This window comes from Gymnogyps californianus, chromosome 7, assembly GCF_018139145.2.
Source record: "Gymnogyps californianus isolate 813 chromosome 7, ASM1813914v2, whole genome shotgun sequence".
In the NCBI taxonomy this organism is placed as follows: Eukaryota; Metazoa; Chordata; class Aves; order Accipitriformes; family Cathartidae; genus Gymnogyps; species Gymnogyps californianus.
The window spans coordinates 3,733,643-3,761,045 of NC_059477.1; the positions used below are offsets into that span (position 1 = coordinate 3,733,643).

Genomic DNA, 27,403 nt, shown 5'->3' on the forward strand with positions numbered 1-27,403 from the left:
ACACCTGCCTGCCGATGGGAAGCAGCAAATGAATTCCTTGCTTTGCTTGCGCGTGCAGCTTTTGCTTTACCTATTAAAACTGTCTTTATCTCCACCCACGAGTTTTCTCACTTTTACCCTTCTGATTCTCTCCCCCATTCCACAGCGGGGGAGTGAGCGGGCGGCTGTGTGGTGCTTAGTTGTCGGCTGGGGTTAAACCACAACAACATTTGCTGTAGATTTTCTGCCAGTGCTGAGCAGGGAACCATAACAAACCAAAAGATTTTTTAATTATAGCAATTGAGAATTTAAAAAAACAAGATCAAAATTAACATTCAGCTCTCCTGTTAACACATACGAAATACTTTCCTGCAGCAGTGAATGCAAGTTTAGGTGAATACCTTAAACACAAAAATTTAAGAAACCAAAATGAGTATATACTGTGTCTATATGTATTGTGTATTGTTCCCCTGTGCCCAGCACTGCCACAGTGGTTAAACTGCTATTACTGAAGATGATTAAAAATTAGACAGCAGAGAACATGACAGGGTTTCCCCCTTTACCCTGAAGGCCATGTTTCTCATGTATGGAATGGCACAATTTATTCAAGTTAGAACAAGGATGTACTCAACCTTAAACGACCACGTTTGTCTTTATAGTGTGTGCATAACTTTACACAAGCTAGTAAAAGTGGCCTGTATTACAGTATGAAATTCTTTGGTGAGGTTAAGGGGAACTTAAAAAACAACACAACCAAAACCATACAACTGCAAACATTATTAGTACATGTAGGTGTTTTAGATAGAAGTATATCGATAAAGACAGACAGGACCCTAAACACTTAAAAAAACCAGCTGGAGCAGATAATCCTTGACCAATATTACTATGAAAGGAGAGCACAACTACCAAAAAAAAAGGAGGGGGAAAATTCAAAGTTGTTTCAGAAATGTTACAGTCCTCTACAAGCATGAACTTTTTATAAGATACAGTGCATGTCCTATGTATTTGTAGACCATAAATAAAGGAATATTAGAAAACTTCTGAAGGTATCTTCTGGAATGCGAACCCAACTTCTCTGCTTTCAGAAACATAACCTTTCTACTCTACTACCAGTGTTAATGTGTCGTTCTCCAAGCTCAGTCTGGAATTCAAGGTATTACATTCCAGACCACCGCACCTCCTTCGTACGTGTATATAAACAATGCTGTGACTGCAACTACTACATATATACGATGATGAATTTAGGCTTGGTGCAACTGAACACAAAAGCCAAGGGTCTTCCCAGACACGTTTCTCTAGTATCTTCCCCTACATGTTCTTCAGCCTCTCAGAGAAGATCTCTGAACTACCAACACCAAAATAAGAAAACAAAAAGCAGGAGGATTGGAAAAAAGTTACAGAAGCAAGCAAAATTATCAAAACCGTTCAAACTAGAAGAAAATGAGGCTTCCTTCTTCCTGCAATTCATATACCTAAATGCAAATACTGCAACTCAAATGCTCAAATAAGTCTAATTTCCTTACATATCAAACTATCGGGACACAGAGTGGCAGGTGTAATTCCCGAGAACCAGATGTGTGCCCCAATTGTTTTCCATTTTTGGAGTCAATCTTGTTCTTTTGACAGCTAAACTCTGAAAACAATGTCTGAAGTTATTTTTATTGTAATTGCACCTCCCCTCCCTCGCAAGGTTCTGCAATTTTAGTAAAGTACAATAACGAAATACCAACATGTCTCATGCTTGAATAGGCCAAGCTGTCTGGAGCTTTCTATTTGTCTACAATAAGATATCACAATCCTTTGCAGGTCCTCTGAAAAGCTGTTTGCTTAATAATCATTGAAATTGTTATTATTTAAAGATACAGCCTGGGAGACAACCAGTAGAACTGGCAGAGTGCGCTAAAGGAGGCCACTTGTCACCATATCTGTGCTTTCCATGTCCTCCACTGCATGCCCTCAAAAGGGATTAAGCACCTAAGTCCAATATCAGAACTATAAGCATCAGTTTGAAGGCCCCAGAGAAACAAAAAGGAAAAAAGTTTTTCCTTTCTGTTCACCTATTTCATTCTTTCTCTTAGATATACCATTTTTTGTGAGAATAATCATTAAGTGCAGGTCTCAAGAATAATTAACAGGAGAGAACAGATGAGTGTGGAACCTCAGCCAGAAGGGAGACTCTCACGTTTGACTCATCTGCACTTCCAAGCAGCTTCTACCAGCCAGTTGCAAATACTTATTTTTTCTTTAAGGCATAATATCATCATGGCAATAAAAGCCTCAAGGCTGTTTGGTTGCAAACACTGGACTACAAAAGAATAGCCAGAGAAATGATTATTCCCACTCCCTGGGACTCAAGACACTGCATCTGGAATTACTGTGTCCCATTTTGAACTCCCCAGTACCAGATATTGACGAACGGAGCGAGCCCAGCAGACAGCCACCAAGATGGTGATGACACCAGAGCACACGTGGTACAAGGAGAGTTGAGGGACCTGGATTTGTTCAGCCTGGAGAAGAGAAGGCTGAAGGTGGGGACCCTACTGCTGTCTACAACTACCTAATGGGAGGGTATAGAGGAGATGGAGTCAGGCTCTTCTTAGAGGTGCACAGTGACAAAGCAAGAGGCCACAGACAAGCTGTAAAAAAGGAAATTCTGACCTGATATAGGCAAAAAATTCACAACAGCGGTAATTAAACATTGGAACAGAGGCCCAGAGAGACAGTGGAATATCAATCCTAAGAGATTTTGAAATACCAACTGGTCCAGGCCTTGAGCAACCAAATCCAACTTTTAACGCTACCCCAACCTTGAGAAGGAGTTCAGATGACCTCCAAAAACTCCAGATTTTTCTACAAACCCATGATATTTTAGTAACAGACAGAAGATGCTTTCTTAGTCTCAATGCCAAGTTCCCACTGAAGTCCTATTACCTGGAAAGGAAATTTAAAATGACCACTATTAGATTAATGACAAATACTCACCACCATATTGTAGGCATCCGGAACTTCAATTTCAAACTGAAACTTTCCACCTTGGTAATAGCCCTCATCTGGAAAAGAAAAAACAAGAAGAATAGTTAAATAACAGAAAATAACAGACACCATATAATATATTTGTCATTACAAAGACTAAAATAATGGCACAGGGCGATCATCAAATACTTAACCTAGTTATACCATAACAGTAGCTGCCACCTAGTCCAAAGAGTGTGAACATAGTGTCTTTCTCCACTCCCAAAACCTTTACAGCAGAAATTTTAAGTCAGAAGAGTCAACAGTCCCAGAGTGACTCTGGAAAATCCACCTTCCTGATCAGAGTACCAGGCGATACCAAGCTAGAGGAAACTTCGATTGAACTTCTCATGTCTGTATGAACAAAATTCTGCCACGCATCAGCTATATGGCATGCAGTACCACAACACCGACCTGTGGAATGAGCTGGATACATACTGTGCATACTTCACTTGCTAATGCATGTTAAATCCTGCTCCAGGATTTAGCACATCTTCCCAGACTTGTGCTAGCAATCACATATGAGTAGTATGAATAATGGTGTGCAAGAGCATGCTTCAGAGCGTACTACAATAAAATAGCAATTTAACTCTTTTATTGTAATTATCTTAGGATGATATATCAGTTAGGAAAATCTGCCTGCCTTATTGTCAACCTCAGACTCAATACTAAATTATTAAAATGGCTAAATTTTAAAATATGAAATCTGAAACTATCTAGTTGCATTTGACCAGAGATAATATAGTAGCATCATAGTCAGCCTGCAACTCTTGAGATGGCTGTGCTTGGAAGCTGAAATGCTTGCAAGGGATCTGAAATGTATCTGTCTGGCATTGCCATTATTGAGTTTTTTCATTAAGAAAGGGAAACAGACAGGTACCCAGCCCACACTGGGGGTTTGGGACACCTGAGGAATGCTCAGGCTCAAACTACCTCGAGTACTCTAGCTCTCTGTATCACACGGTACAGCCACAGTGAAGGCTTAAAGGTCAGGAAGGCTGGTTATCATTGTATGACAGTATTTTTTTATATTTTGTAAACCAACATTGCAAATGAAAGTTCTGTGAAGCAATCCATAGTTTACAGAAAGATTAAGAAGAGTTTTCTTATTATCTAGCTTGTTCCAAAACACAAAAAACTAGCTCCTCTACTATAGGTCAACAAAATCCTCTTTCAGGATGCTGTCTTCTGGACCTGCTGCCTTCCCAGTCCCTACACATATCTAGCACGACCTTCTGTTTTCTCCTACCAACCAATGCACCATATCCACTTGCTCAGGTTTCAGTCCATGCTACAATCTCACCACTGTCAGCACAAGCCTGTAGCTTCCACACTGTAATTGCCATAATCACAAGAGAGCAGTCAGCTCCTACCCTCCTCCTCTTTGCAATAATCTCTTATCAGCTGACTTACTGAAAAGGAGAGGGCATCACCCTGTTAAATAACACAAACCCTCAGCTGTAGAGTGAAGTGAGCCACTAAAAGCTGATGCTGCCAAAGATGAGACTCAACTGTACACTATGCCCAGCGTGCCATTCCAAAAGACCTGTGCCTGCAGAACAGCGAAAGAGTTGCTGGGAAGTACATCATGGTCCGGCTTCTCCCAGGAGCTTGTGTAGACCACTGACAGGTTCAGCACATGAACAGCATCAGAAATTCTGGACTGCAACAGCAGATTAGGCACAGAGTATGAAAACAGAACATGGCTGGTCTTCCCCACCCCACACAGTACTGTTTACAGCTGCCTCCACACTGAACTGCGCAGCGCAAAGATGCAAGCCTTAGCCATTGCAAATCTCGCTTTAATAACCTGTCTAGAACATACGCTTTTCAAATACATTCTCCATTTCCACTCCAGTTCAATTTTGAAGTGTGTTTGATTTATTAACCAGTATTCTCAGGCATGCTATGCTTTACCAGAAAGTAAATGCACATGCACTGATTTTTAGGGGAAACAACATAAAAGTATTTATCTTTTGTTTTCAAATATACTGAGACAAAAATCAGTAAAGCAAGCCATTTCTAAACAATGAGACGTAAAAGGTGAGTTATACCACTATCCCTTTGATGAAACTGCTCCCTGTCAAATGTGCAAAACACTCAAAGCAAGACTGACTGTTCCAGGAAGGAATGATTAGAAAAATGGTCCAATATCTCTCTGGGAGTTCAAACAGCTCAAGCACCACTGAGTTACCCTACAGGACACAGCTAACTGCACTTTATCCACCATCTAGCACATTATAATAGCTTTCCATGCAACACCAAGTGTCAGGAATCCTCACTATTTCCAAGCATGATGTTGTTCCTTGTAAAAACCACAGTCAAAATAATCTCAGGTCTTTCAGTGATCATACTAAAACAAACAAGCAACACCATACAGGAATTCAGTGCTTGTTACAGTGCAAGCCACGTACCTCAAAGCCTTCCATGGTCTCCCCACCGCCCTCTTGCTCACAAGCACTTATCAAGCTATCACTTCACAATATAAGCAATCACATGAAGCACCCACGTGTGTTTGTGCAGGGGGAAGCCTGCTGCCAGCACAGCAAGGTAAAGGAGAAACATCAACAGTGTTAAGGTTGCTGAGGAAGTCCAGCAGCGGAAAGTTATTTTCCTCTGCTTAATTTCACTAGTTCCTTGATTTTGTGGACTTGGAGCGAAGTGCGCACCAGCTCTTCTCATTCCACCCCTGCTAATGTGAAATAGATGCCTGTTGATGGATATATCTACATGTGCCTTATGTCAAAGAAAATACTCAGATTCAATGAATCCTCACAGTAATCCAATTGTCCAAAAGAAACATGCAAGAACGGCTCCAAGGGATGAGAGCTTGCCAAAAGACTGTCAGATTCCTGCCAGTCAAGCACCAAGAGAAAAGCCACACTCCACCTCTCTCTGCACGCTGAAAACACTAGGCCCACAGCCTCTGCAGCATGCAGGAACATTAAGGTAGGCCCTAAACTCCAAGCACAGACAGCAAGATCACTCTGACATTGCTCAAGAGATGCATGGGCCGGGGGCAGAAAAAGCTGAACAGTTGTTCTTTGCTTTCTCTGCTCTTCCTTGCCACGCAGACCTAGCTCAGGACAGCTCCACTTCCACCCAGCCACGGCAGCAACTCCCAGTGTCCATGTGCAGGACGAAATCAGACAAGGCGAGCTCAGTTGAAGGGGGCAAGCCCTTTCTTGCTACATAAAACCATCACGGCAAAAGAGTGCAGACTTTCCTGCAGTATTACTGAGATGAACTGCTGCACAGAGGGGTTAAATTATCACCAGTACCAGCAGAAGAGAAGTAGCAGGACCAGACAGTGAAAGAACACGCAAAAACATTTTAGATGATTAGCTCAAGCACTTTCTAACTGCATATTAGCACCTCCACAGGCCATAAGAAATTCCTCGTGTATTAGCTTCCATTTGCTTTTATTTGTTTTTCTGTGTTCTATGTAAGGCTGAGGAATCTCTAGAAGACTTAGAGCACTTTAGACATTGTACCTCACATTGCAGGTCACTTCCACATACTTACATGATTGAGTCTCCCTCAAAGACACATCAATATTCATCACTGTCTTGCATTACAACTTCTCTTTTTATGTTTCAGGTTCACCCTGGCGTAAGTCCATGCTAGCACTAACCAAAAAGTACACTGGGTACCCTACTGGTTCTGTTATAAAATAAGCAAGGACTATTTACCAAATCAGAAGAGTAAAGCATCTCTCCTCCCACTTTTTTTACAATTCTCCCTGTATGTTTGTAAAACTTTTCACTAAACAACAATAAAGCATGCTACTCATTATCAATCACTGAAATGTATATTAAAAATCCATATCTCTGGAGAGCCTCAATCCCCAGCCAGAAATCTTGCAATGCATTAACAAGATAAGCCTTCACAATGAAGTCATCTTAGGGCATCTCAAGCAAGTAAATAAGTTCTCCCACATGGTAGTTTCCTTCCCTGTGTCCCACAACACCCAGACTGGGACAAAGACTCTCAATTTTTTAGGTGTGTAACAGCAGTGGGAAAAACTGAAGTTCTGGCAAAGTTAATAGTGAGGAAAGTGCTATAAATAAAACAGTCAAATAAAATAGTTTTAGCACATAACTTAGGATGTTGGCCACTGACGAGACTTTTGCAAAAAGGGAATACGTCTGAGCTCCAGTTTTCCTCCTACTACTAAAATTTATGTCTTCAAGCTGTATTAACAGAGCAAGCATCCCTCCCACTTCAGTCTCAAGTTTCATTATCAACAACCTGACTCTAATCTTAGTTTGCATTTGTCAGGTGTTTTGATGGCTAAAAGTGCTGTGAAAATACTAAACTAAATTATTTTATCGCTTTAAAAGAAAATGCAAGATAATTAGGACAGGCCACAAAGGATGTGCTTTTGATAGTAGCTCCTTGAATCAGCAGTGTTGAAATGTTCAGCCATGCTCACCAACATTTGTCATTTTATGGCATGCCAAACAGAAAACAGGCTCTTTGTTAATTCCCTCAAGAACAGGACTCTAAAATAATCACACTAACCCCAAACTACCCCAACTGCCTGGGAACTGCAGGAAAATTGCATTAACTCCACATATTCCTCCAGTTTTCTTCATGTGCAGGGTACCTAAACTCACCTTTTTTTTTCCGGGTCAGTACCATGTTTTAGCCTCAGCTTCCAATTTTGTGCTCCAAATATCAGTGCAGCAGGCAGGATTCCGTTCGTGTTATAAGCATCTATCTCCTTATTTTTCCTAGCTTTTAATCCAGTAAGGTACTGGCACAAAAATAAGTACAGAGGCAAATGGTGGCATAAGGGCATTTTTCAACAACAGAACGATTGTTTCAGATGACAAAAGGAGAAAGATGCTTCAGACAGCAGAGAAAGCCAGCAGTATCTGCCTCTGGAACACACAGTTTGCCCACTGTGGCAGTAAAATCTAAGTCTTAGCCATTTTCTAGCATGTGCTACTATATATCCACTCACAGTGCACTGCAGAAAGCTGTAACATAAAGGAATCGGAATTTCTTGAGGACAAGTAACTTTTTATGTGAAATAAGCAGTCACCCTCATCAAGATTTTCTATAAATTCACTTTAATTTAAAATTCACTGTCACCAGGACAATTTTGTGACATTAAATACTTACTAAGAAAGGTTATTGTGAGAAGTGGAGAGCAAGGAAGCTGAAAGTATTTCTGTTTGACAGTAAAGTTTATTTTCTTATTCAAATTAATCTTTTTGTGAGAACCTAAGGAATCTTCTTTCACTGTGCTTTCAAGAACAGCCACATTTGAAACGACTACATAAAACAAAGCACCTGAGAACAGGCTTTGTCAATAACATAAGGCTAGAATGCTGACCACAAAAGCCATTTCTAGTGTTTAAAAACACATTCAGTCAGTACCTTTGCGGTACCCTGACAGCCAGCTACTTTCAGAAACTGTCTTGGTGTAAGATTCCTTATAAAATGTGGTTACAGAATTCAAGCTCTCATGTTAATCAGAGAACTTAAACATAAAATACAAATATAAAATAATTAGCACGCCTTTATGAGATCTGTCATAGAAGGATGCAATCTCTGTAACTGCAGATAAGCAAACTCAGAACCTTAAGAAGTGAGCCAGCAAGAACCTCTTTGCTGTGCAGACTACCAACCCTGGCTTACACACACTTACTACACGGGCCCAAACAGCGAGAACTGCAAGGCAGCATTAGATATTCCCTGACACCCGTAGCTGAGCCCAGCTCTTGTTCCACAATTGGAAAGCTGCAGAGATATTTGCAAAGTGCTCCCTTAAGAGCCAGATGTATGAGCAGGATTTCTAGAAGTAACTCAGCTCCTCAATGCGAGAGACAGTTCCAGGCAGGAGAAGGAAAACTGGCTCTTCCTCCGGACTGTTAAGATTCATGCAACATCGTTTAGACGCTACAAAAATAGTTGCCTCACGCAAAGATTTTGGCCCACTTGAGCCAGAAAAAATTCTGTGACAACTACTTAGCTGCCTCTCTGCTATCCCAGAGAAAACTAAGATTTAGCATACTCTAAAGAAAAACCTCAATAATAAAGGGAAACAGAAAGCTACAGAGATTTTCTTGGTATGTGTTACGTTCTGCCTTCAGAGAGCTGTGCTAAGCTGTAGCTGATCACAAGATTCTGTACCTGAATTATGCACAGCTGAAAATAGATGTTTACTTCGGTCAGACTGCAACTGCAGAGACTTCAGCTGTGCAGCTATATTTAGAGCAACAAAATGTTAATTAAGATCATCTCATTCCCAAGATCATTTCAGCAACGAAGCTAGCACAAAAACCATGCCCTGCACTCAACGACTGTCTTCTGACTGCAACATCTTACTGCACAGCAGTTAGACAAAAAAATTGCTATGTATTTAGACACCTTAGAATTAGCATGAAGAAGCTATCATTGCTTCACATTCAAGACATCCCTAACTCACACAGTGGTGACCTTGTAAAGTCAACTCATTTCCAAAATACAATAAAGCCACATCATATAAACTGAAGGACATTTGGTGCAAGCAGACTAACACTCACCAAGCAAACATGAATACATCTCCTACATAGAATGAGAGGTTAAAAGTTCTATAATAGCACTTGCATTTATTTTTGTTTATACTGACTAGGGCAGTCTTAGTCATTTTTCCATCTCAAAAAGGAGTCACATGAACGGACACGTTAACAAAGACCACCCAAGATTTCTACTGCTGAGGAAGTGCTAGTTGGTTTTGGCTAATAACAGCAACAGTGACATCTAGTGCCTGTTTGATTTCAAGATACTGGATTATCAGAAACATTCCTATCACCCTGTTAAGTGTAAACCATTATTTCTATAGGTAAGACATCAGGATGACTGCCATACTGCATCCGAATTCTGTTGTCAATAAGCATCTACAGAAAATGTGCATCTACAAGAATTAGTTGGCAGGGAGATACTGATCTCAGCACATCTAACTCAAACAATTCAGTGTACTGAACACATCGATGTTCTCATTTAAGTAGCTGCACAGAATCTCAAAGGTAACACACAGCAAAAATAAGCACATGTGAAGTTTAAATAATCTTCCATGCAAATTCATCCATAAAACCCAAACACAACTTTCTATTCTAAAGTGGACAGCTATGTGAGCAAACTCTGTAATTTCAGATGGCTATTAAGAAACTTACGTGGAAGTGATAAATTCTGAAAACGTTTTTGTTTAACAGCATGCCAGCAGAAGCTTCACAGTATACTTAAGTTGTATTAATAATAAAAGATCTAATTTCCACATACTTGAATATTCAAAGACTAAGAGACTCCTACTTGTTAAGTATTTTCAGATATGCATAGATTTGAAGTTTTCCAGCAGTGTTATATCTGTCATCTATCTCTTCACCTCCACAGAATCAAGCAATCGGTAGAAAAGAATAAATCTGCAACATAATGGGGCTGTAATACAATAATTTCTCTAGATGTAGTCCAAGATTTTTCTCAGCAAATAAAACAAGGTTGTTTGAAATTGGCTGAGAGAAAAAAAAAATGTTTTCAAAGTGAGCAAACAAGACCTGAATATTTCCTAAACCTGCTCAATTTTGATAGCCTTTTTATTGGAATCTAGCTCTCAAAATCCAGCCCAGTTTCTCCACTGCCTCTGTAAAATAATCACTGTATTACAGCCAGTCTTTCTTTGACTAGAAAGTTTATTGGATTCTTAAGCAAACTCTTGGAATTGCATTTCCTAAACACCAACACACACAGAAACAAAAGTAACATGTTTAAAAAAATTACCTGGGATTACAGTTAGCTGAAAGTAATGAAGCTTGTTTGGGTCAGGAAAATTCACTTTACACGTACCTGTGAAGTAAAAGAATAATTTACATCAGACAATTGGTTTTCCACTGTTGGGAAAGCAAGTATATCATCTTTCACACTCCCCAAATTCACTCCCTGATTAATCCTTACCTTCCAGTCAAGTGATTTCCTCCTACACTTTGTCTCTAAGCTCCTCCTCCCTATACAGTTACAGGTCATCTGCAGTAATGGAACTTCACATCTTTGAGCTGTGAGGAAGAAGCTTATTTCCTTTCAGTAAACCATGTTGTCTCAAAAACCTTAAAATGCCAAAGGATTTGGTCTTCTGCATAGATAGTCGCTACATGTTAAGATGACAGCATACAGAATGAGCATCTCTTCCTTACAAGTCCTTTAATGGCAACATGTGTATCTTAATATTTGATCATACACTGCAGTCTGCAAGAAGGCATGCCGCCACAGCCCTATGCTAACAAAGGATTATTTATAGCTGTAAGGTATAATGAGAGACAATCTTTACTGAAAGCCTCATCCAAAAGCCAGTGAGGTCTCGGTTCAGCTGCCATATTGAACAAGTTTCTTCTGCGTAACCCATTACACACATTAACAGCAAAGGTTATTGAGCATCATTACAAACCAAACACTATGTTTTTATTCTCAGACTAGATGAATTTAAGGAGAGTAGTGAGAATGAAGAACAAGTGTGGAAAAAAAGATAAAAACATCAATCTGATGAAACTAGTCAGTGGTTTCAGTTCAACAGATGCAAGTTCACAGCATAACAGCCCTTTGTTCGCATTTGATGACACAAACTAAGTTGCCTTCCCATGCACAAAACTGGCTTTTCTTGACTATGGCAGAGACAAGCTATCAGGCTGGCACTAGAAGATGCATATATCCATGGATACATTATTATCCATATTATGCAGCCTTTGGCTTCTTAACCCATCAAGCTGGCTGTTCTGTTTCTGTAGTCGAGGAGCTAAACACTATCAGAGATATAGACCCTATTTGCCTGAAAAAATAACTAGAACTGTACACAAACCCTAGTAATGCATTCGCACTGTAACAACTGCAAACCCTGATATACATTTCTCAGGTGTTTGTTATCCTATAGAAAAGTCTACACAAAAAAGTTTAACAGAAGTTAAAATTACTCTGTATAAAATCTCTATAATTGCCTTTAAGAAGAGCATACAGAAAGGAAGAGTTAAATAATGCCTCTTCCTGCCCTCCCTTTTTGCTGCTTCTGTTCTGTAATTTTCCCCCTTGTAATTCCTCCCATCAGGCAGTCTGTCCACTAAAAAGCCTGATTTTTGAGATCTGAGCATTGATCCGGATTTAGAATCATTAGCAAATAGAAGATGCTCATCAGAAGCAGCACTCAGAAGTTTAACCTGGAGAGAAAAAAAATATGGTCAAAGCTTCCATTAGATGGGGAAAGACCAGAAACATCATGAGCTACCTGCCAGCATAATCAGAGAGAATATTCACTGCTTTTCTTTGCAAGATAAGCATATGGACAAGACAGTGTGAATGCACAGCACTGTAATAGCCTGCACGCACACTCTCAGTCTGCTGCAAGCAGCTCACGCCTCTTTCCGTGCAGGGAAAACACCTTAGATTACTCTGAAACAGGAACATGCACCACAGGAAGTTATGTAGAGCGTGCGACAGGCTCTGAATGTATCTCTGAGCTTACTAGGCAGTAACTTGTTGTGCTTGCCTGTATTCCAAGAACTCGTGGCAGAATGATGCTGTTCTGGTCAACGCTTGAAGGGAAAGAGAGCTCAGCAACAACTCTGCTTCACAGTCAACACCCACCCTTAGCAACAATTACAGAGCAGTAGGAACTTTACTCCCTTTTATAAAAGGGCTTTGTGTTTTGCTGTCCAATACAGAACTAGGCTTTCTAAAGCTAAGGAACAGAAAACATATTTGATTTTTAACTATCTATCCACAACTATAGAAGCAACAAGCCATTTACCCTGTGCTCTTGAAAACCTATTTTAAAGTGGCCATTAGTATTTTCAGCTTTTAGCATAACATATGTTACAAGTAAGATTCCAGGGCTAAAACCAAATTATCTTGCTTTTTTTTTAAAGGAATATGCATCACTTTTTTAAAAAAACTATTTTTCATTAGTATTTTCACTATAACAAACACATCAGGTTACAGCTTGCATGTGAAGTGAAAAAGCACTAGATTGACTTAATATGTTTCCTGAGAACTATTTGCTCTGCCCCTCAATCAGAATCTCCTGTTTTGAAAATGAGAGAATGGAGGAAAAACAGGAGTGAGGCAATAAATGCACTCTTCAGTTCCAGGTACCTTTGGGGTGTTTTATGAGAGGGAAGCTTCCACTCCACCACCAATCCAATTCTGGAGCCAAATGATCAATACTGCTTCCAAAGGACACTAATAAGGGTCCCTCTCTACAATCCCTTAAGAGGGAGCAAAGAAAACCTGTTCAAACCTGAGTGGCAGAATTTTGCACAGCTTTCCCTAGAGTTAACAAATATTATTAGCATTCATACTTCAGTCAAAACATTCTGTTCAATGGTCCTTTTCCCCTTAAAATGCATGCCATTAAATTCTATACTTACAAGGTAAATTAGCTTCAAGTTCTGCAACCTCTGTTGAAAGAAAAAAAAAAATGCTGTTATTTATGCAAGCATAAAGCCATTCTTGAAGTCCAAATTGGTAGATCTAATTTAAACCACCCTCTAAATCAAATTTTACTTAAAAATATAATTAAGCTGCACCAGAGGTTTACCTTGAAATTTCTCTTTAAGCCACACAATTCATCACTAAAAATGCTCATCTGCCCTACAGACAATGCAAAAGTATCCTACTGTGATTAGGAGGTTCAGCTCTGCCAAGACTGAAGTGCCAGGGCTTCTAATACACGGAGCACTAGCATTTCAAAAGATGGCATTATCCAAACCTCCAAACTTGTCTACATAGGGCACTAAAATACAGAAGGACAGAACTCCACAGCCTGCAAAACACAAGAGCAGAAAAACCTCGAGAATCAGTCCAACGATGAAAACAAGCACAGGAGGTTCACAGCCTGCATAAGCATCACCACTCTCCAGCATCTAACGCTAACGCTCTTCCACCATCAGCTACAGACTGCCTCAGGTTACGCACTGCTTTTGTAGGGAAGCCTCCAAGCATGATACCGTGTACTGCACGCTTGAAAACAGCTACTGAAACCCTAATTCAAGGGCACTGTCATACCAGATATGGTCCTGCCTGCAGAAACCAGCATTAAGAGCGCCAAAAGAACAGAGCAAGACAAACCTTCACTTCAAGGACCTGGCACAGCAACGTGCACTGGTCGGTGATAAAAACTGCATCCATTGCTCAACTCACCCCAAACCTCTCCACTGTTGAACAAACTCAGGAGCGTTAAGATTTTTTTTGCCCCTGTGCCTGGTGGATATTTCCCCTGGGAGCACAGTTTGCTATAGATATGCACTCCTGTTCAATTAAAATTTCTTTTTATTTATTTTATTTCCCATGCGTAAAACTTAGAAGTTATTCATAAAAGAAAGGAAGTAACCCGATTCAGTTGCATAGCTCCTCGGAAGGGAAGTTTATTCCTAAGTCCTTTCTCTGCCATGCTACTTTCTCTGGAAGACTCCCTCCTTTCTCCTCCTTTTATGTATTTTACTGAAGTCTAACTTTCATACTTCTGTGAAACACAGGTAGTTGAATGAGATGCATCAAGATACCTCCCCCTTTTACTTCTGAAGTTCTAGGAAACCTAATAAAATATATTTTTGCATTTCCTGTAGTCTTTTTTTCCACTTAGCCCATTATTTGGGCCATTTATTTGGGCTAACAACAACATGTAAGAGATTGCAACACCAACTCTCAAAAAGATACATCTACAGAAAACTGTAATTCAGTTTAAGATATGGGGAGCGATTTCTTGGCACAGAATCCAAACTGATCTCATCTCAATTAACAGCTCACTAATTCCCCAGAACTTTTCTTGCATCCATGCTTACCAAACCTGGCTGGTCCCTGCAGCGAGCATGATGCTTATTTGACTCCCACCTCCCACTTGCTTGGCACAGCCCTGGTATCCCTGCATCTGCAGCCTACTATATACCAAGAGAGAAAACCCCACCAAAACAGAAGCACTGTGTTTCACACGTACCTAAAAAGGTCACAATTGCACTCTTTAAAATCCCACGCTCTGCAGCACTCGAGCAGCCACAGCTGATTTCACCAAAGTTGTGCACGGAAAGACACATGACACTGGGGGCATACTTTTGCTAAAAGTTTTCAAAGCGTACTGTCTTTACGATATACCGAAAATGTAATTTCCGCTGTAATCCAGGACTTCATTTTTACTTTCCCTTTCTGGTTAAAAAAACCCACCAAACCAAACATAACCAACTACTGAAGGCTGCAGCTATACAAATCCATTGTAAGAGTATTCCCCCACCCCTTTCTCTTTAAACTCACCAGCCTTTCATAGTGAAAGGCACTATCAATCGTCAATAGAGGGTAGAGTTTAGAACCTGGCTCTTATTTTAAGGCGTTGACTGCTTTCCTTATTGCTTTCTGTGCTTGTGTGTTGCTCGGCTTAATGAATACTGCCTGCCCTTTGCTTCAATTCTGAGAAAAGGGCAGGAGGGAAAAGGGAGACACCAAAGGACAGAGCGTGTTCAAAGTCAGCACTGGCCGGGCTGCAGCAGCTCTGCTGAGCTGGGGCCTCACTTCTGCCTCCTTCAGTAGAGAGTTTACTGATCACCATACTTCCTTTGAAGTGTGAAAAATTTCCTGTAATGCATTCACGCTTCTGTGTTTCCCTTTGTCTTGGCGCAAGAATGAGCAGGTTTTCTTGTGAAAACACGAAAATGAAGGTGCTCACACCCACGAGTACGGAACAGCGTGCTCTTTCTTTGAAGGCGTGCAAATGCATGGGAAGGCTATGATAACTAATCCACACGAAAGCTTTGTGAACAAAGGCAAGTTCCCCAAAATTAAGGTTTCTAATCAACTCTGCAACAAACCACTGAAACTAAGAATGAAACAACTTTATAAAGATAAAAAAGGAGGTAAAGACCTGCTTCAATAATCTAAACTTTTAAAGTAGCATCAAGTAAGGAAACAGATGTTACTATTAACTGTGCCATATAAATATTGGTGATTAACAACAACTAACTCTTTTAATGGGCCAAAGCTGCAGTGTTTGTGAGTTTTCCAAATTCTATGACTCTTTGGTAGTGACTGTCTTGACATTGAAATCATTTTTGTATTTTGCTGCTCAGAAAGCAAACATTTTGACCACATCATTCAAGCTCCATTAAGATTCTGATGTTTTAATTTATGTAATTTCTACATAAAGCAATACCACTGACAAGAATATTCTCTGTAAGAAAATGCCCCTTGTGCAGTCTGCCAACGTATTGGCATGGTTTAACAGATTTGTGAAAAAGCAAAATGTAGAAGCAACAATTGGAGCTCCAACGCACTGAACTTCCAAGACCTCACTAAATTAAAGAAGAAATTCAATCTCACAATCTTTCTGATGTCCTCTTTCAAAAAATGACTATAACTACAGCTGAACAGCAAAAAAAATCTAATCTGACTGCTTTTCATAATGTTTTGTGGATAATCAGTATCTGTGTCTCAATTCACAGCCAGGCACCTCACCATTCCTTAAGAAGCCAAGACAAACAACCAAATACCCCAAGTCTCAGGAAATACTGTGTGAAAGCACTCCAGAACTTCCACGGGAAAACAGGGATCGTCAATGCCCACTCAGCGCTGGCTTAGCAGAGGTGCAGAAACACTGCGGAGCATCTGAATTCCTCTCGCAGTCAAGAGGGCTTATTGCCAAGAAGCGGCAAACTCAGGAGCACTGCAAGGCCCTGCACCCACTCTGATAAGCCATCCTGGGTAGGTCTGAAAGGCCATAAGTGCAGACACATGCCAGAGCTTCTGCAGGGGGAAAAAAAAAAAACACAACAACTCTGGTGCAGTCAGTCCAGACCCAGACTAGCTCCCAACCAGCCCGTCTGGTGTTCCTGAAACCTTATGAGATCTGGTGCAGGAGCACACTCAAGTGGCAGATATATTTGCAGAGTCCTGCTCTTGACCCAGTATGCACTTGGTTGAACAGTTCCAAATGCTATTTTAAACCATAAAAAGAGTAAAAAGGCAAGGGTTAAACTTAAACCTACCACAGACTTTGGAAGAGTTGAATGCAAACTGATTATGTCTCAGAAGTAGCTTAGGAAATTTGTAAAACAGGGGAAAGCTAAGCCTAACACGAGCAACCAGAGCTATTTATAAATGATTTCACAAACAATAACTCTCCCTACCCATGACAATTCTCAGGACAGAAATAGGAACACACAATCCTGACGTGTACAGGCATATGGTTTATGAGAGACCCACGTGAATGTTATATTCAGTAACGCACAGACTATAATCACGTTGTTCTGCTCCCTCCCCTTCCCCCACCCCACCTCAACAAGTCAGAATATAGAACTGCTTTGTTTACCAGCCTTGCCACAAAGAGTCAGGCCATATGCTTCCTACTGGAGTTTGTTTTAAGTACACAAAATGAAAGCATTATTTCCTCAACTAAAATTAACGTTCTCATCCACAGCGATACTTACTTCTCTCTGGTTTTGTCCAAAAAGCCCCCCTCTTGTTTAGGTTCCTCTTTCATGTGTATCTTTAAGACTGCTAGAGATGAAGCTAAATACCTTGACACTGTGACAAAACCTCCATTTTCTAAGTATTAATTCTAGCAGTTTAATGCTGCTTGCCTCCTAATTCTTACCCATCTATCTTTATAGCTTTCCCTACTTAGCTCCTCTGAACTGTACAACCGTACAGACCAGTATTAGAAGTCAAACAAGTCACCTAATACTGCCAGTTTCTCAATAGAGTAAGAGATGTATATTTTCCTTCCACTTCCAAATGTTTATTTTAAACAAGATACTATCAAATCACATGCTTCAGCTTCTACACACTCTTACAAAACTTACCATCCTGACATCAAAAACTAGAAAGAGCCACTGTGGTTGGAAATGCTGCAATATATCACTTCATACTTCAGGTATGCTGAAAATCAGAGGTGTAAGAAGTGAAGCAATGCACTGAACCAGGCCTCCCTTTGTCAGTGAAGTTCTAGAAAAAGACTCTGTAATAATTTTTCAAACTAGCTTCAGTTCTGATTGTGTCTTTTTAGCTTTACAGTATCTATCACAATTATGCTGCAAGCATTTTAGTGTAAGCTACTAGTTTCCTCTTTAATAAATATAAATCACTCATTTATCAAGCAACTTTCCACTGTCTTCTTCCAAACTAAAGGATTTCAGGGGGGGGGGGGGGGGGGGGCTAAGAAGCATCACTGAAAAGGAGATGCTTTTGTGATTCAAGTGCAATGTACAGAAGTTAATGCAGCATTTTCAAAACAATGCCTCATGTTATCTCAAGAACGTTAATGAAGAAAGGTTTTTTTTAATTCTCAAAAGAAAATTATTTTCTCCCCTCTCAATTTTCCTCACCTGTTATTGTGATGAGGGATGTTACTGTACTTGAAGGCCTGAAGAAAGCAAACACATGGATTCTCCTCATTTTTATGTACAATACACATACACCTCACTTTCATAATCAGTTTCCCACTTCCGTTCTCTCAGGCTTATACAAATGCTTACCTGAAACATTTTCCAGTTACATAAATCTGGTTGTAAAAGCCACAAATGTTGAAGACAACTGAGGAATAAACCATGCTAACTCATTTTCTTAGATATTAAGTTATTTCAAGCTGTCACGAACAAACTAAGCAGTACTGGTAATATAAAACTGAATGACAATGTTTAGGCGCACTACAAAAATGCAGTTCAAGGGGACAACCTTTGCAACCAATAAGCATATACATCGCTACTACTGACATCCTGGCATGTTCTCTATCTTTAATTCAATTTAGTAGTCACGTTCATTATACAATATTAATCTTAAATACTACTTTGGCTTGTCCTCAGCCCCTCTCAAATTTTCAGAAAGAATCTGCCTTTCAAGTTCAGCACGGCATGGCTCAGAGCATCCTGCAGGAGCAGTCATGCAGCCCCTATTCCTAACTTAATGAAGTCAACATCAAAAATTGCCTCTGCAGCACAGAACAAATTGAAAGCTGCTAAAGCAAGTGTACTACTTGCTCTATTTTAACTTGCATACTAGGCCTACAGAATTAGGGCCTTACTCTCCAACTGAGCCTATACTGAAAATCCAGTGAAAATAGAGATGCAAGAGTAAGTCACACTGAACTTTCAACAAAGTTGTGCTTTACTAGAGCCTCTCTCCCAGCCAGAGGCAGCACAGCCCCTTCAAGCACCATTTCTGTCCGCTCCTCCTCCTCACATCAGTATTTGCTTTCTACCTTCTCCAGTTGTTTGCATTTCCTCCATTTGATTTGTCTTGAAATATGTTAGTCACTGCTTGGTCTCTCTCCAGTCCACCCCTCCTTGGCCAGAAAGCCTGTCTCCAAGAACTGGCAGCCTGAATTACTAGTCCTCGCCCTCCCACACCCTCAGACACTTCTGCCCTCAGTAATTTCAAAGTGGTGGATGTTTTCCTGTGACTTCCCAGGGTTTCAGATCAGAACTACCACTGTGCTCCCCACTCCAGACACACGTGCCCTGCTAACCTCCCAAACATGCTCCACTAATTGCTGAGATAATCAGCAGGGGACAGGCTGCTACCAAATCCTGTTTAGCAGCCATGACTTGAACACTCCAGAGGAAAAACAGCTGGAAGAGAATATCCAGCTGTCTCAGAATTACTTCCCTACATAAAACTTCAGGGCTAGAGGTTTTTCCTTTCATAATATGTCCATGAAACAACCCAACAAAACAGTGCCCTGAGCCATATTGATTGGTATTTGAATATGTAACAATACTGGACACGCAAGCAATCAAAGGACCAGCTTAGAAAAAACTAACAAAGGGCAGTAGTATTTAAGAGTAACTTTTTCCATAGAAGTGGGAAGAAAGCCTGTTTGACTTGCACCTATCACTAAAGCCAAGGACAGCACCTGACGACACTCAGCTGATAGCTCGCATACTTCCAGTTTTACTAAAAGTATTTCAAATGCCGACTTTGAATTTTCTTCTCATCCATATGGTGCAAATAGCTAACATCATACCTAAATTATCACTTATTTTTCCTACTTTAAGGCAGTATCAGTTAGCAGACATATGTAGTTGGTCTATGCCAAATTTTTAAAAGTTTGTAAGCATCTTCTACACTTATCAGTAGCTGGGGTCATGGCCATCTACCCCATAATCAAAACGTCATTGATCTATTTATCAGTCAATGTACACAATACATTTGAGGACTGCAGGGTTATCAGTGTGACAACACATCCTTCAAAGAGATCCTATAAGGCCTCTCTGGACAGGACTCTCTATCAACACAAACAAGGCTGTCTTTAATTTACCTTCGGATAAAAACCAGACACTGTCTGTGTCTGGACAATACCTCTAGTAAAACTGGCAGACATCTGTCTGCAGAATTTATTAGACTATCACCAATTTACCATGGATCAGGAACAGGAGAGTATCTCTCCAGCACATCATCATCATCACTCGAGCAGTCGAACAGCTATCTGACCTTGGTTCATACACTATCACCAGCTCCCAGGGCCAGACAGGATTTAGGGTACTGTGCCAAAAATCACCCTCAGCTAAGCGTCCAGGACAACCCACCACGTGTGTAAGCTGCTGCGGAGGACGCTACACAGACCAGTTGCCCACTGTTCTCCTATATACTCAAAAGGTATAGACTTATTTGAGGCCAAAAAGGATCCATGTGTGCTACGGAAAGAGCAGAGCGATCACGGAGCTTTCTAATGTACATGACCACAGTCCCTTGTTCTTTCAACTCAGAGGCTTTATACAGTAGAATAAAACCACCAGTACTAACACCATTAAGAGGTACAACTGAACCAGCACTAACCTCAGCACAGCTGCTGGGGCAAACAAGGACAGAACATGCCAGGCCTTTTCTCATCTCCTCCTCTCCTTCCTTACTGATGGCCAGCATTTCTTTTCTTTTTTGTAGAACAGATTATTTTTTAATTCACAGTTGCCAGGAGATTGACCTGATTGAGTCTTTCACCCATTCCGCAACTGCCATGTGTTTGTTTGATAACTCCAGCCTAAACAAACATCAGTAACAACTTCTACTTACAACTACTCTTACAGGCTCCCACCAACTTTGTTTCAAAACTAATACAACAGCCTGAAGTTGAGTGTACACTAGGCAATTACAGTTCCATCCAATCAAGCAGTAAAAGGCACCGGCACTGGTCCAGATGCAATAGCATCCTCGCTGTATGCACACCTTTAGCAGGCAGCTCTCCACTCCCTATCAAACTCATTACCGCAGATCTATACGTGACCTAAAAACACTATCAACATCAGAAGGCTCTCAGCATTGCAGATGCTGCTGCAGCTGACCTATCTTAAAGAGCTGGAGCAACGTCTAGAAACTTTTGTAACTGACCGGTCTACATTTAGCTTAAAGAGTAGCTTAAAAGAGAATATCCCCAACAAGTCTTTTTCACACTAGCTACTAGATTTTCCTCTCACTTTCAGTGTAGTTATACTGAAGTGATCTACTTGTACTGTCAGGTCCCATTTCGGTCCAGAAACCATTCTAACCAGACTGACAGCCACTCCTACAACTCTTCTGGGACAGCCACGTGATACAACTTTCACACACAATCAGATCACGATCTAGCACTCGCACTTGTCAGAAGGATACTGGCAGTGACCTGCTTTTAACATTTGTCAGTTTGGGACTCAATTTGTTCAATACCTAGCCTGCACTGGTTTGCTAATGGTAGCCATAGCAATTACAATGTCAATATTGATTTTTCTATAGCTTACATTCTTTTCTTCCCCTGCAGACTTAGGTAAGGTTTTAGTCATAACAGTAAAAAACATGATTGCTCTAAGGGTACAGTAAAATTCCTTATGGCACCTCACACTATACCAGGCATTGCAGTTGAAGTGTATTTATATTACACTGCTATCTTCCCCTCAAGTCTACACCTGTAGGTTAGTGAAAATCTCAGATTACATATATTTAGTAATTTGGCTTTGTAGCTTAGCCTGGTTAAAGAGCTTATTCCTCCTGCCTGGTATCTTCCCCCCTTAGAACTGGAGTTAACTGAGGATTTCCAAACTGGAAGTCTAAAGCAAGCTCTTTGCGAGAGTTATTACATCAGCGTTTAAAGTGTATTAAAACTCCCTGTCCTTAGAACAATGCAAAGAGAGAAAATTGTGAATATAACATTCCTACAGTCTAGTTGAGTGCACTTCCCAGTGCACTGAAGCAGCAGCATTTGCAGTGAAACCTTGCTCCACTATACAGTTATATGGCAGAATCTACCCTAATTCGAAAAAGCCATAGGTAATGCTAGAGTTAGGCAATATCATTCAGGCAAATACACCAGTGTCAGTCTCAAGTCATTCTGAAATAAGACCAGGTGAGTTTCCTTTGGCTGGTATGAATCCTAATAGTGACAGCTTACACATCAACAGTAGTATATTCACCATTGAACATTTTTCGCAGAAACCTAAACAACATATTCCTTGCCACTAGATCAAGCTGCACAGCTCGAGCATTAAAACACTCAACTATTACCAGAGGGAGTAAACCTCAATTTAAGCCCATAGTAAATGCGAAGTGTCAGCACCTATGGATTTTTAAATAGAAGATCATCTATGCTACAGAAAAAATGAAGAGCAAGAAAGAGCTGTCCCCAATTTTACTATAACATTGTTTAATTATTGTCTCACAAACTACCTCATTTACCCAGAACTGCCACAAAGTAAAAGTTTGGGGTTTTTTTCCCACCAATGGTGAGCCAGCTAATAACAACCTACAGTAGCCTTCCTAGAACAGACCATATCGTACTACAAAAATGAGTGTTGGGTTTTTATTCACTACTTCATACTCAACTTCCAGCGACTCCAGGCCTATGAAAAATACCTCTTTGCATTGCTTTTTTAAGCTTTTTAAAGTTTATTGCCTCTGATCTATACCATTAAAGACCACCAGAACACTGATGTTACTTTTAGGACTTTCTTTCCTGTCACAGGCAGTCAGGTTTTTGCTCAAAAAATACCTTCCTATCAAGTCAAATCTGATATTCTCCTCCTATATATTTAGTGACACTTATGTGACAATTTTTTATCATAATGTTTTAACTGATGATACAGTTCCCAATGATGGACTAATTTTTCAGCAGAGTAAGGAGGAATTGCATTATTCAATGAAAATAAGTGTCCTACAGGCAAAGAGCTGTTGGAGATGTGATGTATGCCAATATATACCCTACAGTATAAATCCTGAGGTAAGTCACAAGCAATTTTAAAAATACTTCTGGAAATTATATGCAATTTAGTGTTGTTTACTGGCAACACACCTGCAAACTGTAAATCTCAAAATATTGAAATATAAGTTCCTTTCACCTTTAACAAGTAACTTATCTCGAACAGACACCCTCCGAGTTGAATCAGAAGCTGGATTGGATGCACGGGGTCCTCTGACACCATCATCCCGCTTCAACTTGCTTGCCAGAGTTAGCATTACTGCTGTCGTCAATCTAGAACACAAGTATTAGAACAAAGTCATTTACCAAAACTAAAGCACTGGGAGGAGAAAGAAAAAGTACAAGACCAAGTTACAGTTCATTCCTTATTCAACAACTATCATCATATTCTTAGCAGTCAAACAAAAAATGATATATAGTTACCATGACTGCGATTAAAGACAAGGATGGCCTGGAGTACTTGAAGAATGAGAGTTTGTTTCATATATGAATACTGAGAGAGTTACAGTACTTTAGGCCAAGAGGAAGTTCAATTTTGCTGGAGAAAGGTCAGACTTTCATCATTGTTTACAATCCAATTTCACTGCACCATCTACCACAGTATACCACTGCTTGACATCGCTCCTTCGAGAGAATTGCTGTGAAAATACCCCTGGCCAGACAACCTGCTACGACCATTCTCATCCATACTTCACGTGACAACATTCAGAGCTATTTTTTGGCTGGCCAAAAAAAAGGAAAAAAAAAAAAAAAAAAGGAGAGAAAGGGAAGGGGAGGGCTTACCAGAACAATTCTCTAACACTAGGAAGTGAGCTTTGAGTCAGCTACCAGGACACAGGAAATGGATTTAAACTGCAAATAGTGCAATTATCTATGCAGCTGCACAAGAGTAACTCTTCACAGTGCAAAGCAACAGTGGAGAAAGTTACATACGGGCATCTGATAACTGAAATGAAGAGATTTTTTGCTGTGTCAGTCCTCCACTATAGAAGATAACTGCACTGATAAATAAATTACAATAAAAGGTGGACAGAATGTTGAAGTCATAAAACCAAAACATTCAGTCTGCCATGGCTTAATAGATTTTGACACTACTCCTAGTTGAACACAACTCATTATTCTTAATAGTTTGGCCAAAACTAACATAATGCTGACAAGATCCATACCCTTTAGGCCCCACCACCACTAAAATGGTAGGAGAAATGTTTATCCTTTAGTCATATGAGTTAATTCAAGAAAATAAAGGGAAAAAAACCTTGTAAGAAGTCAGCATATAGCCTTTACATGAACTAGTTTGCCTAGAAGACCAGACAGGTATGATGCAGCAGTTACCAAGACATGAAACGGATGCTCAGGTAACATCAGCTCTCAGAGTATAAAATGGAGAATCAGCTGAGATATTCATAAGGCAAATGATAACGTCCACTAAACCACTGAGATGAAGACAATCACACTATAAAATGACAAGACGCGATACAAAATTTATCTTTGTCAGCTTCAGCTCTACGTGTCTCGATGTTTCTTTCCTTCTTGTAAGCAGGCCCTGAAGTGAAGTTTAACAGGTCCATTGCAACAGCAGTTACTTTGCTTGTTCGTTTTGTTTGTTCTTGCCCCAGAGAAAACAGGAGATAAAGCCTCTGGCCTGCCGATCTACTCACTACATCTATAAAAGACAGCCCTATTGCTTTCCCAAGGTTGTGAGAGAGCTGACAGATTTATACCAGACATCAAGCCAACACCAAAATACCGGTGAAGGGGCAAGGAGAAATGAAACAACCAACACGACGCTTGGATGTTGAGAAGAACATAACAGATAAGTGAGTAACAAGGTTTAAAAAAAAAGGAAAACATGAATTTCACAATAGTACCTAACAGTATGAAACCCTGGCAAGATCTACAAGAAGGTCAAGTTCTCTGACGCTGACAAGTATGTGTGTTAGCTTCAAGATGCATATTTAAAAAAAAAAAAAAAGTAGAATTCAGGGCAAATGTAAATACTGCCTGCTCAACTGAAACATACAGTAGTTTTTTTCCTTCCACTACCCCAGAGGAAGAAAGAATAAGCAGACAAAACAGTCCTTTTTTCCTTGGAGAAGAGAAAGAAAACAGCTGGTTTAAAAATAAAAAAATTTTTAAAAGGAGGGGAGGAGTAGGGGAGTCTGGGAAGTAGTGACACAGGGTCCTAAAAGAAAAAAAAAAAAACAGAAAAGAAAAACTGTAAACTGCAGGCACCACCCCCCCCCCAAAAAAATGAAACCTTTCAGGTGCCAAGTCCAAATGAAATCAATTTCAATGGGAATTAAATGCCCAAATACCTTTATAGATCTGTTTCCTCACTGCTTGTCCTAGAAAACTAGGAAACCAAAGAGAAGTGCGACCACTGTGGAAAAGAGATGATTCACTCCAGCTATACCCCAAATCTCATCAACGGTGCACAGCGAGGAAGCACCCAAAACTTGCTAGCCGCACGGGAAAGTAAGGCTTTACCGCTGCACGACACCGCGGAGGCAGGGGAGGGAGGGGTGCTCTGCTTATTTCTAGGGAAGGGAGCCCCGGGATTTCTCCAGCTCCCTTGGGAGCCGAAGCAGCGGGGCCGCCCTGCCCCGCACCACCGGTGCCCTCTCCCTGCACCGCCGCCGCTACCGGGAAGCCCCTCCGCAGGGGGCAGGGGGGGATGGCTAGGCCCCTGCGGTGGGGACACGAGCCTGCTGGGCCGGGGGAGCGGTCCCGGCGGCCCAGCGGGGTCCCTCCTCCTCCTCCTCCCTCCCGGCGATGTCGGGGCCCCGAGGTCTGGCGGGCCGGGGCCGCCCCGGGAGATGTGAGGGGCACCGGGTCGGGGAGGGAAGGGGCCGGGCCTGAGGCGGGGCGGGAGGGGCCAGGCCTGAGCTGAGGGCGGCTAGCCCCGGCTCGGTGGGAAGGGGGCGGGGGGCGACCCGCACTTACCTGAGCGCGGCGTCAGGGCCCGGCTCCCACGGCCAACACCATCCCCGGGGCTGGCCCGGGGCACGGCGGGGGGGGGGAGGGGGAAGAACCGGGGGAGGGGGGGCGGGCGGCGGCGGCGCAGCTCCTCCCTCCCTCCGCCGCTCGGCGGCGGCGCCGGAAGTGGGCGGGGCCGCAGCCGCCGCGCCCGCCCGCCAACAACCAGCTTTAGCGGCGGCGCGCGGGGATCTCGCGAGAGTTGACGCGGGGCCGCAGGTGCGCCCGCCGGGTTCTCGCGAGAGCTGGCGGCGGCGGCGGCGGCGGCGGCGGGGTCCGGGGGCAGGCAGTTCGCCGCCGGCAGGGCGGCGCCATTTTGGGGCGCAGCGGGGCTCTGTCAGCGGGAGCGTGTGCTGGGCCCTGGGCCGGTGCCGCCTTTGGGCGCGGGGTCTCGCACTGCCTGAGGAAAATCAGCCCCCTGCCAGCGGCAAGGGCCAAGCCCCAGCCCGGAGCACGGCCTTCCCCCAGCACCAGTGTCATCTTCTGCCGTCCCCTTGCAGGGCCGTGGCGATGCGGGTTGATTCAGCTACAGTATTAATTACGCTGAGTCACCAGGGAGATGTGATAAATAGCGACAGCACAAGAGGGGAAAAAACCAACAATTGTCAAGGTGATTTCAGAAGGGGAGCTTAAACACCAGGCTTGCTGTAGCCCTTGCGTTAGTGCCTGCTTAAATTAATTCACTTACTCTCTGTGTTCCAGCACCAGATTAGTGGAAGCAATAGTCAATCAGATGAAGTGAGTGTAAAAAACTGATTATAAGAGTGCATTTAATAATGGAGAGTAAATTACTTGGATATCATAGCTAATGTGACCAGCTGAATCGTTAGAAACTCTTTCACAGTTAGGTTAGATCAGACCCTCAACCTGTAAAACTTAAATACATGCATAAACTTAACAAATTCTTCCATTCAGTAGCTTCCAATAAATAAGGGAACCAAAATTAAGCCATTAGTGCAGCATCCAGGTTAGAAGGTTTGATAAAGCAAAGCTAGAGACCAGGCACGAGGGAAGTTTGGCAGACAGCTATTGAAATACTCACTGCGTCCTAAGCATTCACTGGAATGATAACGCTTCCCCTTCACCAAAAAAAAATTTGAATTTAGCTTAATCAAATCTAGTTAAACCAGTGCAGAACTGCCACTCGGAGGCCTTAAATTGCCCTAACCCTTTCACAAGCTTAATGCAAAAGATGAGCATGCAGTTGAATTGGCTGAAAAGCATTTGCCTTTTCCACAGTTCTTTTTAGTAACAGCCTGTCCACTG

The 27,403-nt window shown here is 41.6% G+C and overlaps 1 protein-coding gene across 1 annotated transcript in view; it reads right to left on the bottom strand.

The window, feature by feature from the left end:
- Positions 1-26,167, bottom strand: part of UBE2F (ubiquitin conjugating enzyme E2 F (putative)) — an 87,521-nt gene extending 61,354 nt beyond the window's left edge. The window contains exons 1-5 of the mRNA XM_050900263.1: positions 26,105-26,167; positions 23,301-23,434; positions 13,389-13,418; positions 10,759-10,824; positions 2,962-3,029 (exon numbers count right to left, since the gene is read on the bottom strand). Coding sequence (XP_050756220.1) covers positions 2,962-3,029; positions 10,759-10,824; positions 13,389-13,418; positions 23,301-23,418 — 282 coding nt within the window. The 5' untranslated portion in view covers positions 23,419-23,434; positions 26,105-26,167. The remainder of the gene's footprint in view (positions 1-2,961; positions 3,030-10,758; positions 10,825-13,388; positions 13,419-23,300; positions 23,435-26,104) is intronic.
- Positions 26,168-27,403: the final 1,236 nt, after the last annotated feature.